The following is a 14,567-nucleotide window of genomic DNA, read 5'->3' on the forward strand; positions in this document are numbered from 1 at the left end:
CCCAAACACCATTTATTTTTTAAATATTTTCTTTGGGGGAGGGGACAACGCAGTGCCAATAAAGAAGCATCTCCCAGCATCGAGTCTGCGTCTCTCCCCGAGCGGGCTCAGTAATAACACCTTTACAGCCGGTGAGAAGCAGCGGAATGAACCTGCAGCCTGGCTAGGCTAACAGAGCTGCTTAGCTAATAACACCGTAAGGAGCTTAGCTACTCGTTAGATGGCGAATTAAGCCCCCGCGAGGAGATACAGCCAACACGCCGGACCTGAAGTCATTATCCACGGACTGATATGACGCGAAGCGCTGAACCCAGAGGGGAAGCGACCTCTGATTAGCTCATCCAGGCCGAGACAGCGCCACCATCATCCCGGTAGCGGGGCGCTCCGGGCGGGGTGCGGGCTGACAGCGGTCCGCACCCCTCCCCAAAACACGCCCTGCACTCCCCCGAAATCTCCCCATAGAGAACGACGCCGCTGGCGCTCACCTGTGTCTACCAATACATGGGAAGAAAACGCGGTCTTCGAGGGTCTTGACACACGCTGCCTGGCACCGGGTTGCGTGGTCGGCGTTGTCGGTGCTGCGTGCTGGCTCCGTCCTCCTCCTGCTCCTCCCGCTGCTGCCGCTGCTCTGCCAGAGCACCGCCTTACTGTTCGCTGAGCGCCGCTCCCCCTTAAGACCACGGAGACGTTACCACGAAATGTATCCAAATCCGTTTTGTTTTTTTAAATTGTTGTTGTTTATTTTATTTCTTTTAATTGTTTATGCATGGTATTGTTTTCTATGCGTGTATTCGTTTTATGTTTTATTCGTACTTATTTCTTTTTCAACGCACCCACCATTCGTCCTTAAGACTGTGGGGACTTTCCCTCTTTATCTTATTGTTCTTTATTGTTTATTTATAGACAAAAGATGTGAAACGTATTGTTTTTCATAACAAAAATAGATGTCATTTTTTGTTTTTATTTATTTTAATTTTCATTGTTGACACACACACACACGCACGCACGCACGCACGCACGCACGCACGCACACACACACACACACATATATATATGTGTTTGTTTGTTTTTTAAATGATCATGAATATATCATCTCTCAAATTGTAAGTTTTAAGTTGGGGTCATATCTAACCCCAGTCACTCATTACTGTACCGTACATGAGGTATTCTGGTCTCTTCAGGGTTTACATAGGAAATACTGTATATTACACTATCAATCATGTTTTTATTGTTGTCATTACAAAGGATTGCGAGACAGATGTAAAGAGAGACATGATGAAACACTGCTGATAGTTGGCAATTTAATAGCTCAAAGGAATATAAAACAAAATGAAGTCCATAAACATCTGAGCATAGTGAATTAAAACATGAATTAAGAGTTGGAAAAATAGTAAGACTTCTCAAACTCACCGGACTCGCCAATTCAATGCTGCTACTGTGCACAATAGAGCAAGAAGTACGACCTCACTCACTTCCACGCGTTTCACGTCGCAATCGCGCTCTGCAGTCGTCAAAACCTCCGAATGGTAAATGCGGTTTACAAAAAATACTTTTATATGACAAAATATATCTGTACAGTGTAAACATATAATAAATGAACATATCACCGAAATGTTACGTGTAACAATGTGAAGGTAAAAAAGAAAGAAAAAGTAAAGAATCATGTCAGCCTTGCAGTTTCATGATTAGAAAGTAAGCGATCAGGTCAATTACACTGGATCATCAAGTGCTATCGCTGATGAAATTAGTCTTTTATTTACAAACTGGACCTTGAGGCTGATCTGAATCTATATAGGACTGTGTTCAACACTCTCAAGATTCAAGACAAAGTGTGTGGAAAGTGATTGTTTTAACTATGGTCGGACAGCACACGTTAAAGACACGTTGTGGGATTTTCGGGCTATTCTACTGCTGATAATAGTTGTATCGTTGACTCTGGTGAGGGATCACACTTTTTGCATTTGTAGTACAACAAAAGGCCCCATATTATAATACAGTTATATGTGTTATATTAGCATAAACGATTAAAGCTACTCAAAAGCTACTCCAAAAGCCGACTCATTCATTTTGAATGAAATAGCTATTATATACAAACATATTTAACTTATAGACATAAAGTATACTGTTTGTGCCTTGAAAAACAACCTCCAAAGCTTTATCGAAATGAAATAAATTAAAAGAGTAAGTTGCAGGCGTGAATTGGATCAGATGACACACGATTCCATGATTTTAATCATCAAACACCTATCGATTGAAAACGGCGATCAACAGCTATGAGGTATTTTCCCTCATTCTTCTTGGCACTTCACGATTCACGCACATTACACACACATTTGAAATATCCACTTGGTCAGTCACAAGTAAAAACATGCCTCTCTACAAAAGCAATGCTCTCATCCGAAAAAAGTCACTTGGTGTCCGATTCTAGATCGGACCTTTCACCGCGGGGAAGGATTGAAAAGTGTGTGCGTGTGCGTGTGTGTGTGTGTGTGTGTGGGGGGGGAGGGGGGGGTTCGTCAGACGACACCTGTGTTCAGGGCAAGAAACTCTCTTAAATCACAACAGACACGATGACCACAGCACTCACGCGCTTTTTATAGAACACGAAACAAGCATAAGGCCACACATGATCGACAGAAAGAAAAACCAAACTGCCTCCTTTTCAGAGCAGTGACATTCAGTGCTTCAGTGGTTCCACTAGGTAAGGCATCGGTCCGCCTGTTTTGTTCTTTTCGTGGGGGTGGGGTTTGGCACACAGAGAACATGGACACACATGCTCACAAGTACACGCACGTGCCACCGTTTAAAAAAAAAACAAAACAGCCTCGGCCGTCACTGTGAAGCATCGCAACGTCTCGAAAATTCCGGCTGTGAATGACGCCAACGGGGCCAATTATCCCTCTCATAAAAAAAAAACAAAAACAAACAAACAAAAAGATCATCAATTCACCCCAAATCCTGACTGCTCCAGACGAGGACAGAGATCTACTTTGGCTGCAGTTTCTTGGGCGTGCCCTGCTTCTTGGTCTGCCACAGGTGGCTGGCGATGGTGATGGCGTCCACACTGGCAGACATGGTCTTGGCCGGGATGTGGCTGAACTGCTTCCTGTCAGAGTTGTATTTGTACAGGCCCTCGATCATCTTGGTGGTGATGCTCTTGGGCCCGATGCCGGCCAGCTTGCTGATCTCCTCAGTCTCAGGGCAGTAAGCGTACACCGACCGGAACTGGCAACCCGCGTCGCGAAACAACACCAGGAAGTTGTTGGCCTCCGACTTCTCCATTTCCTACGCCGGGCGGACAGAGAGGAAAAAGTGGGTGTGAGGGAGGGTGGATGATATAAAAAAACAAAAAAAACAAGCCCCCCCATTAAACTCATGCATAAAAAACACGAAACCTACATCCAGTATCTTGTTCTTCTGCCCTTCGTTGACCTTGCCAGCGAGACAGCAGTGAGCCAGGGCATTCTGGATGATGTGCTTGTTTGATTTGGCACTGGGTTCCTTGTACAGTTTTGGCCCTTTGGGGGAAGAGAAGAAATAGGATTGTAAAAGCCAAAATTTGCATTAAACTATTACTTCAGAATCTGCAAATAACTCGGGTGGGGTGGGTTGCGGAACATACTGTACATGTACGTTTCAAGAGGTCAGGAATCAAATTTGATCGTCATAATGTATGATTCTGGACCACTAGAGGAAGCACTAGTTTTTCATAACATAACCACAATAAACCAAAAATGCTAATGCCCAGTGTTGTAGTACTCGGTCAGTCGATCGGTCTTGGTCTCGACACCACTTTTTGAAGGTCTCGGTCTTGTCATGGATGCTTGCACAAACCCTTTTTATTGTGTCAGGTGGAATGAGAAGCATGGAAAAGGAGTGTTGAATAAAGATGGTTAAGTTGATATCAGCTCCCGGTGTTTGTATTTGTTTGCTCATAGATAAAAAGTGAAATTCTCACACAAAAAAATTTCACCTCCACAATGCCTTTTGGTTATTTCTCATGGTGCACTTATACACACATATGGAAATAAAAGATGTGAATGAAGAGGAATCTTCATTTGTTTTCTCTGGGTGTTTTTTATGGGAATGTGAATCTTTCAGATCGATGTTCCACATGTCATCCTAAGTGTGTCATGCAGTGTGACACTCGCACTGGTCTGGTCCTGGTCTTGACTTGGCCTCGCCCTGCCAGGCTTGGCCTCGGTCTTGGTCTCAACCCCTCAAAGTCTTGGTCTTGTCTCCGTCTCGATATACTCGGGTCTTGGTCATGACTCGGTCTCGGTCTAGGTGGTGTTGACTACAACACAGCTCAACGACTCGGACGCATTTGCCTCACACGATACTAATACTTCAGAACGTGTACAAAATAATAATATAAGGCCACGGCAGGGATGTCAGTATCAGGGTTTGCTTGGGTTTGTTTCCTTGTACAGTTTTTGGCCCTTTGGGGGAAGAGAAATAGGATTGTAAAGGAAAGGACACATATGCATTAGGCAATACTAATACTTCAGAATCTGTAAAAGTAACTAGGGCGTGGTGGGTGAGGAACAATACGTATCAATGGGTCAGATATCAAATTTGAATGTTAGAATGTATGATTTTGAACCACTAGAGGGAGCACTAGTATTTAATAGCACAACCAAAGCAAACCAAGATTGCTAGAGCAGAATACGTGTGAACTACTGGGACACATTTGCATTAGACAATATTTCAGAACCTGTAAAAAAAAATATATGGCTACGTAGCGTCTATATCAGGGTAGCTTCTCATGTAGTGCACCCCGTACCTGTGTACTCTGTGTTGGAGGGAGTGGAGGAGGTTGTGGACTCGTTCTCCCAGTCCCTCTCTCCATTCCGACTGCCGGCCGACGGGCAAGAGGAAAAGCCTTCCGTCGAGTCTGGCCTGGACGTCACAAGGAGTACAACCAATTTACAGGAACAAATGTAACAAAAAACAAGTAACAAAGTACAAAAAAAACAAAAGTAACAGCACAAGGAACAAGGAAAGGAAAAAAGAACACACACAGCATGCGCGAGACATGGACGCACAAAGCAAAAGACAGAACAACAGAACAGAGAGGGAGAAAGAGAGAGAGAGAGAGAGAGCGAGAGAGAGAAACAGGGTCAGACGCTGTGACACAGTTGTCTCAAGCCGGCCTGCTTGCTCGCATTTCATCATCTCGGAGCGGCTGTACGGTGCGGCGGGGGAGTAATGGGCATGTTGGGCTGAGCAAAGCAAAGTCCCAGTCCTGTCATTATGGTCGCGGGCCAAGAAAAGAGACTAATTCAAGAAGTTCTAGAGCGAGCCACAACCACAGCAGCCAGCAGAGAAGAGTGAGCTCGTTGTAGCCGGAGACAGTGAGTTAACGGCAGCGGAGCTGAAGCAGAAAGCACAGGAAGCAGCTTAGCCGGGGATGGATGTGAATATGATTTTAAAACTACCATGAATAAATGTCTCATATAATGTAGTTAGTGACGAATCTGTTATTTTCTAACATAACTTTGTCTATGTTGGAATCACCTATTGTTTACATGTGTCTTCAATGACATATTAGTTTGAATAAATGGAATGCAGGTTTGAACAAAGTTGTGTTTAGGAGTGATGTACATGGAGCCAAACCTCTAACAATAGACCTGTTACTTATCTGTTGAGCACTAGTTTCGGCATCCGCACTAACCTTCCCTTTCTTTCTTTGGGGGAGCTTAGAAAGAACGAAATATTGCCAGAAGCTACTTTATGGCCTCTGAGGGTTGCATGCAAAGTAGAGAGAGGGCCAAACACAAGGAAACAGACACAGAGAAATCAGTGGGATCAAGATGCAGAGAATTAGTCAGGGGAGTCAGGGGAAAACAAGGGATAGAACTCTGTTGATGAATAATACAGATATCTTGGCCTCATTAAACTGGGAAACAACAACAGAATTAGACAGTATTCTGGCAGATATGCATTAAAGGACAACAAGGTTGTAAAAATAAAAACATTTAATCACACTATATTACTGCTTGAAGGTGCAGTGGGTAGAATTTAGTGGCAACTAGCGTTGAGGTTGTAGATCGCAACCAACTGAAAATTTCTCCCTGTCCAAAGCGTACCCGCGTTCGTGTAGATAAAAAAAGCTCATTCTAAGGTAAGAAAAACACAATTCTTATTTTCATGGGATTATACACAAATGAAAACATAGTTATGAATATAATATTCCAATTCTGCCAAGTCTGTCCCGTAAATTATACACACAGCACCTTTAAGCCTGGTTTGTAGTCACCACAGCCGTAGTGTCGTTAAGTGCGCACGCCATAAATGACGTAATTGCGGCGCTCGCAACAGCGATGCGCGGCGATTTTGCACGAGGGTGCGCACCTCCCAATTTTTGTAACTCCACACCGGTCGCTTCAGGTTATTCAAGGTGGACCCATTCTGAAGGACGGTTGTGAAGAGGTCCGCAGGTACAACCTGTACGATCCATCCAAGTGTGACCATGGAGACAACCAGATGGCGTTGAATTCATGGAAGGAGATAGCGCTGTCTCTGCCCAAAGATTTGGACTACTTTAATACGTCACGACTATTTTAATACCTCTTTGTTACGTTAACACCGACAATTTGCACAAACTCACGACTATACATAAAGAACCCCTTCACTGACTACAATAAATATACATACATTAAACATTTACTATCTTCCTCTTTCTTTTATAGTTATTCAGAGCCTTCCCTCAGGACTTCTTTGTAATGTTTACAGCAGTCATCATGTCTCAAGTCAAGTCAAGTCACGAGACTTTTAAGTCCAAGCCGAGTCTCAAGTCATTTATTTTCTGTCAAGTCAAGTTGCAAATCATCAAAACAGTGACTCGAATCAACTTGAGTCACAATGACTCCAGTCCACATCACTGATGTATTCACACAATCATATCCTATTTAACTGACAGGGAATGGTCATGATCATATCTTATCTCTGCCCACTTGGTAGGAAACCTGTTTCCACAACAGGAATTTCTTTCCAAGGTCCCGATAAACCACAGATACTTCCTTTTTGCCTCACTTCTTGTTTCTATTGGCCCAGCTCTGTGCAAAAGTTAATCTGCCGCGGACCACCACGCAGCGCATGTCGCTACAATTTGATCGGTGCAGATCCTGCTGGGCAACCAATACACACCAATGGAGTTTAAAGTGCAGCCCAGCCAGTACAGGGTTCTATGTTCTTTAATGATTGTTGGAGATGTAGCAGGAAAACCCCTGTCTGGTTCTGAGTTCACTAAGTGAAATTCCAGAGACATTTGACGAGGCCAGAGCGGGTCCAGTGAGGTCCCTCTCCCAGAGAATCCCAGAGAGGGGGTACGAACCCTTGCTGAGATCACCGGATTTACTAACACTTCTCTTCATTCCCAAACAATCAAACCAGGCAGGGACGTGGACCTTCACCCCAGGGGACTGAACGAAGGCTAGATGGGAAGATGACCAAATTACACTGTTTTGTTGTATTGGCCAAGACTGGGTTCAACAAACCCTCTCTCTTTCTCCCTCTTTAACACATAACCCGCATTCTTCCCTTTGGATCGAGGTCTTGGAGTACCCCACCGTGGAATTCCTTTGTGTTTAAGCCAAAATCTGGATTAAGGTGAATCAATGTCAAATCAGTCAGTAACTGAAGTGACATTATTTCTACGGATGTTTCTATGAAAAATTATGACTCTCATCACTGTACGATGCAAAACGACAAAGTTACAATAACACCATATGGCCAGGCTGCCATCTACTGGCCAACAGGTAGAAATTGCGTTCATTGTGTATTCTCAGACTAAAGATGATTGAAATGACTTAATGCCATTTATTAGTTGTGTTGAAATTATGTTTAAATAGTTTATTAGCCACTAATGCTATGTTACCGATAGAATGTTTTTTTGAAAGATGACTGATGTTTGAATCACGTGTTTTTTTTATTATATCTTTGTATGTAAAACATTATCACAAGATTTTATTTTTGTCACCCTTTTACAATCCTGTATTCGTTTGATTATTTTCTTTATCATTTATTTTACTAATATTTTCATTTTTCTTACATTTTATTTTTTCATTTTATTCAATTATTAACATGATAAAATAGTTATTAGTTATTAGGAAGAAGTTTGTCTGTTTGTGTTTAAAAATTTAAGACAGAGTTAAATGTATTGAGAAGAACTACAATTCTTATGAGACTGATCAATTATAGTAAATATGGTTTAGTATTTACTGTTCTCCCGGCTGGGAGTGGTGCCCCGTAAATAAAAGTCATTTATATGATAATTTAATAGTTTAATAAGCCATATAAAGTGACATGAATTTATACCCTTTTTAATGAGTGCATTTTAATTTCTAAGGTGCTTTTAACATTACAGAGATTTGTTATTCAGGTGTTTGTGCAGGTTTGTTTCAAGTTGAAAGATCTTTATGAGCTTTTTAGAGGTGCTTTGGAAATGAATTACATTTTAGATTTTTCATGTTCATGTTCAGTTTTCATGTTGGCTAGAAATAAACTTTCCAAAAGAAAATTTAAAACAAATACATATTTTAAAGGCCTTTTCCCAATTTAAAAAACCCCACTTTTTAGGCACCTGCAGACTTGCACATTAGTTATCCTGAGTGCATCACCGATAATAGTTGGTGTGACAAACCCTGTTCAGCTGTTCAGAGTGTATTTGATATAACTGGAATGGGAAATACAGCATCAAGCACTTTTTTTTGACAAACCTTTGAGAGGTCCCAATAATAAGTTGCTATCATATGAAGCAATCAAAGTTTTTGTTTTTAATAAATTGGCCAATGAAAGTAAAGCTCAGACTCTTTTTCCACCATTATAGCATTACCGTACTAATCTCAGTATACTGGCAAGCTGAAAAAGTGATATAATAATTTCTTTGTTCATTAGTCAAGCCATAACATTTGGCTTGTTTTGAATTCATAGACAAAACTATGTACTGTTTACTTTCACTAATATTACTATTTTTGAAGGCAAAAGGCCAGAAGTGAACTCAGGTGGTAACTTTAGGTGGAGGGCTTACCTGGGTGTTCTCCTGTTGTCTGACGGGTTGCTGTCGTTGTCGGCCAGGTTGAGAGAGGCCAAGGACACGCTGGAGACCGAGAAGCCGCGAGGACGCACCCCTGGGTCGCAAAGAAGAGGGTCAAGTCTTTTAGACACTCAAAACGGAGATTTCACAGGTGTGTAAGTACTGTCTTCTGTACTATCTAGCGTGTTGCTGCTTACCTGGCCCCCTCATTGGCGGTTTCGGAGACTCCATCACGTCCCGGTGGATGGATTTGGGACGCGGCTTCTTCTTGAGACTCCCTGATCGCGGCTTGATGACGTGGTCCATGTCCTCCATCAGCTTGAGCTGTTTCCTCCGTAAGTACTCGTTCTTGATGTAATCCCTCCGGGCCTTCTCATCGTCCTTCTTCTGCAGCTCCTCCTCAGCTTTCAACCTAAAATGGCGGACAATGGATTGCGCTTCGCATGTAAAGGAGTCGTACAATTTCGAAGGAGCCGCGAATGACGACGGAATCATAGATGACGTGAAAATAGGGCGAGCCAAACACAGAGAGAGAGGGGGGAGAAAGCCAGACTGACCTCGCAGCTTCCTTCCTCTGCTCCTGGTCTTGCTCCTGCTGCTGCTTCTTCTCCTGTGCTTCTTTTTCCCTCCTCAGCCTCTTCTCCAGCAGAGCTGCTCTCTTCGCCGCCATGTCCTCTTCACCCTTAACATCATCCTGGTTGTGGGTGGGGTGTGCGAGAAACATACGCATCAATGGACCGGATATCAGATTTGACAGTTGGAATGTGTGATTTTAGACCAAGAATGCTAGTGTGGACTACTCTAGAGATGAATTACTTTGCCTCCCTGATTCCTACCCATCTCCAAAGAGTTATATTCTTATTTAATTTGATTTTGTAGCATCATAGACGACCCAAGCCCTTGTCAACACAGAGAAAAGAAGCAGAAATTACAGTGGGCTAGCTAAGAAAAGTCACTATATGCTCAGCGCAGAAAACTAAGGGAAAAAGCAAATTTAAGATATGAGATAAGTAAATGAGTTTTGTATTGATGAGTCAAACCCACTTCAGAAATTTAAATTCTTAGTTAGATTCGGTTAGATTTAGTATAACATCCAACATTTCTAGGAGCAAATCATGGACGCAATGAACATTGTTCTTTTAAAAACGGGTGATCGTAAGGGGTATGGGGTACGTAACGATGACATTGTCAGATATCGTGTTCACCAAACCAGTTTCTACTGAAAAAATAATGTTATTTTCATTCAACAAAATTGTATGAATGGGCATAATTTCCCAAATTCAGTTAATGGTGGTTGTGTAATACTGCATTTGGTATCCAGTGTCAACAGAGCTCTGACGTCTCCATAAACCCATAGAACTTTGCTCAGCAGTTTTGTCTGTGTTTTGGCTCATGTTTTGGTCTGCACATAATCATAACTGACTTTGGTCAGTTAACAGCTGGCGAAGGTACATTAGCATAAAAGTAAACGCACATTTGACTTAACACACACGTACCTTGAAGAAGAATCCACAGCACATCTTCTGGTCTTCGTCTCCTGCCGTCCCTCCTTCTCGTCCAGCCTCCTGGACCTGGCCTTCCTCCATGTTAGACCCGGACAGAGGAACCTCGAGTAGGTCTTTCCTGCCTTGGGGATCGGCCTTCGCCTGGACCCCTTGCTTCTCCGACAGCGGCTGACACAGCACCTCCGCTGACCTGGTCTGTCGGACGCCCTCTGTCGGCTTCACCTGCTCCGCCTCCTGCCACTCCTTCCTGGATACTTCGTTCTGGTCGGTTGCTCCTGCAGGGGGCTGAAGAGTGCCGGCACTCCGCCTCGCGGTAGTCTCCTTTTTGTTTCTGTCGCCGTTATCGTTTGCCTTCACATCGGGACCCTCATCGTGGCCCAGGTACGCAAATGAGCTCACCTGGGTTTGACTAGGGGTGAAGCGCCGCAGCCTGGGCAGGCTGTCTACCGAGGTGGGGGTGTTGAGCATCCGGCTGAAGGGGGTGACCTTCAAATCGTTGGGGCGTGGCGTCCTCGGGGTCCTGGCGTGGAACGAGGCCGGCCGCCGCTTGATGCCGCTGGTGGACCGCTGGGGGGCGCGAGGGGAACCTGAAGAGGACAGGATGGGGGACAAGGACCCCACAGATCCTCGGCCTGCAACGCTGCTGCTACGCAGCTCTCGGAGCTGCCTGTGGTGAGAGAGAGGAGCACATTTAGTGATTACCAGGTGCCGTTGCTGGCATATACTGGTGGAAATCTACTTTTCAAAATGACCACCTTCTGGAGAACGATTCAATATCGTTGTAACCAGCCAACAATTTTGTAATCTACAGGGTCTGACATCATATTTTACTTAACCACAGAGTTCAATGTTAACGTGGTAATTTGAATATACAGTCTAAGCACATACTGTATATGTCAATATTAAGTACAATTTCCTATGCGAGTCAATAATAAGTTCTTCCCAACACTGATGTGAACAATTTTTAGCAAAGAAAATCAATTCTGGGTTTGACTCCTAGCAGGCCTACCTGTGTGGGGACGGAGCAGGGGGCGGTATAACCCAGGCCTGCTGCTCCCTCATGGCCATGATCTTCTCCTGCTGCTGGGCCAGACGTTGCATCTCCGTCTGCAGGAAGCCCAGCGAGGTGTTGAGCCTCTCGATGGAGTGGGTGTACTCTACGAGGTCTATTTCTCCAGGAGCCACACCTAGGCAATCAATTATTGAGAAAATGCTTTTTTTATGAGGTGTTTCCAATGTTATTGGGCGACGCAGCAGAATAAACCCACCGAAGGCCTCATTTTCAATTTTGCTGTTTCCTTCATTGAATTAAACATTTCCTTCAGTACCCACCATCTTCACAGGGGGACTTTGGCGCAGCCCCGTCCGGCTTGCAGCGCTCAGTCCGCCCCAGGCCCGATGAGCCAAACAGCTCCGGGGGGGGGGTTTCTGCCGTGCCCGGGGTGGGGCTGGTGGGAGAGGTGATGCCTTTCCTCCTCACCACATTGAGAAAGGCCGTTCTCCCCATCCTCTGACGGTGCCGCGTGTAAGCTGCCTCCACCTTGGAAGCGAAAGTGGGCATATTGTTTAGTTGTCCAAGACACCCATCGGTCTCTTGTCCCCTCCGTCGCTATATCCCTCCATTCCATACCTTCTTCTTCTGGGCCTCGATGGCCCTGCGTTTCTCCTCCAGTTTCATCTTGAGGTGCACCATCTCCGAGGCCAGCAGGTGGGAGGGGTCCCTGGGTGACGGCGTGACCGGGGACGTGATTGGCTTCGGGGGACCAGAGAGCTATAAAGTACGACATGACAGACAACAAAAAGTCACGTGAACCTCCTTCTAGAACCTCTAGAACCTTGACATGAACCTCCAATCTTGTGACTTTGAATGTTAATAATATTAATCAAAATGTGTTATTGAGAGACAAATTAGTAGTTACTGAGTTATCAAGTCTACTTTGCATATGTCAACTTTTTTGCTTTTTGCTTGCTAGCACTAGGTCCCTAGTAAACGGAAGAGATGGCAGTTTTTAATATCAGGCCATATATTTGGCACTTACATGGTCAATTCCCAACCCCATTACACCTTACAATATCTGGAACTACTCGAAGCACCAATTGGTACCAAAATCCACACCTATTGTAAAATGCCAATACAGGCAGCATTGTCATTGGAGAAAGATAAAATAAACATACAGTTCTTCTATTTGGTGTAACAGATTTGGACCAAAATGACTCCACAGCTGAGACCACATACCTCGGCAGATATGGCTCTCATGGGGTGTTTGTACGGCATGTTGAGCTCCGAGCTCTCCGGCGTGGTGCCTCCACTGCTCCTTCCCTCCAACTTCCGGAACTTCTGCTCTGCGAAGCTGGTCATGCGGACCGCCACGGTGCCCCCGGAGCCCCCCGACGACGAGACAGGGCTGACCGTGTGGGACCTGGCCAGTGTGGGCATGGAGCTGGGGCAGGGGCTGCTCCTTTCTGCCCCCTCTCCTCTTTCGCCCGCCGGCTTAGCGGCCCTCTCCCTCTCTTCTCTTTCGGGCAGGGGGCACGAGCGGGTCACAGCCTCACAGTCCGGATCCATGTCCGAGTAGTCTCTGAGGGAGGACGTGTCCTCATCCAAGCTCTGGATGTCCTCCGTCCTCACGTGGATGCCCGTGTCCACCTCTTCCGTGGACAGGGAGCTGGGGTCGTGGTCGGCCTTAGCCAGACCCAGACTCAGGTCGTCCCCTGGGCCTTGGGGGGCCATCGGAGGACGAGAGGCTCCAGCTCCTCCATGCAGGAAGAAGCCGCTGTCCCCGGCCCCGAGTCCCAGGCTGGCGTGGGGTCGCTCTGTGTCGTGGATGATCTTCAGGGCCTCCTCGATGCTGGGCGGTGTGGATGGGCTGACGTGGCCGCTGTGGGTATCGAGGTGGTTCCTCTCCGGAAAAACTCCATTTGGACACCTTAAAAATAAGTGTAAAAGGATTGGATCATTGGATCATTCATCAAGCTGATAAAATATCCCTTTTGGAGATATTTTAACACCAATAATTTTGAGAACCTTTACAGTCTCATCAAAATCTGTCTGTCCAGGCGAACAGTAAAGTAAAGGACCGTCTCACAGAGGGATTTTTTTATTTATATATATATATATATATATATATATATATATATATATATATATATAGTTAGTTAGTTAGTTAGTTCCTCCCGTTCCTTCTGGAACATTGGGCGACGAGTCCCCACCATTTGCTCCTTACCAGAATGGCTTCTTCTCGTCGTTTCCGTAACATGCTTTTTTTACGGGGTGAGGTGGTTAACCCCATGCCCAATCCCCAACCTGAAGGACCGGGTGCTGACTTACCCGTGTCACAAAGGCATTCTAAAGCTAATTTCCTGAAAAAATTGTGTGAATGAAAAGCTGACAACCAAAGTCAATCCTAACAGCCAATAAACGATGAATTATATGATAATAATAATTATATATATATATATATATATATATATATATATATATATAAAATTATTTATTTATTTATTTTTTAACCTGTGCTGTCAGCATGCTGGGCATACGACACAGAGTATTTGTATGCTATTGCATCTAGGACAGAGTTAGTCTGCAAGTGGAGTTCAACTTCTCAACCTGCAATGCAACTCTTTATTCATTATCAAATCATCAAGAAGTGCTGCAATAACTCTGTCCTGTGGATGACCTGTAGGATGACTTTGGAGAACTATTTTACCATGTTTTCGGTCTATAAACAACTAATCACTACTCCAAGAGGGGGAGATTCACCACAGGTGAGACAATTAAACATAGAACCAAACAACACTTATACAAAAACATAAACATTGGACAACAAGTATTGAAAAACAGTAAATCAGGTCCAGGAAAACTGGAACAGCAATTGGGCACGTGGTCCTTCCTGTCATAGTTATGGCACTAAATGAGGGAGGAAAGGAGAGGGACGCAAGCAGGAGGGTGCTGGGGTGCGTTCAAAGCAGGTGTGGTGGTGTGAGCGTGTGTGTGTGATGGGACCACCTGTATGTGTGTATGT

General features: G+C 44.6%; 1 protein-coding gene across 1 annotated transcript in view; it reads right to left on the reverse strand.

Moving 5' to 3' along the window:
• Positions 1 to 1,287: 1,287 nt before the first annotated feature.
• The window catches only part of camsap2b (calmodulin regulated spectrin-associated protein family, member 2b), a 36,913-nt gene continuing 23,633 nt past the window's right edge, over positions 1,288 to 14,567 (reverse strand). Inside the window, exons 11-21 of the mRNA XM_080011011.1 lie at positions 12,782 to 13,472; positions 12,176 to 12,316; positions 11,878 to 12,085; positions 11,555 to 11,732; positions 10,537 to 11,212; positions 9,598 to 9,734; positions 9,238 to 9,452; positions 9,035 to 9,134; positions 4,787 to 4,902; positions 3,400 to 3,518; positions 1,288 to 3,285 (exon numbers count right to left, since the gene is read on the reverse strand). Of these exons, the coding sequence (XP_079867137.1) occupies positions 2,986 to 3,285; positions 3,400 to 3,518; positions 4,787 to 4,902; positions 9,035 to 9,134; positions 9,238 to 9,452; positions 9,598 to 9,734; positions 10,537 to 11,212; positions 11,555 to 11,732; positions 11,878 to 12,085; positions 12,176 to 12,316; positions 12,782 to 13,472 (2,881 nt within the window). The 3' untranslated portion in view covers positions 1,288 to 2,985. The remainder of the gene's footprint in view (positions 3,286 to 3,399; positions 3,519 to 4,786; positions 4,903 to 9,034; positions 9,135 to 9,237; positions 9,453 to 9,597; positions 9,735 to 10,536; positions 11,213 to 11,554; positions 11,733 to 11,877; positions 12,086 to 12,175; positions 12,317 to 12,781; positions 13,473 to 14,567) is intronic.

Source organism: Zeus faber (assembly GCF_960531495.2).
Source record: "Zeus faber genome assembly, chromosome: 12".
Lineage (NCBI taxonomy): Eukaryota > Metazoa > Chordata > Actinopteri > Zeiformes > Zeidae > Zeus > Zeus faber.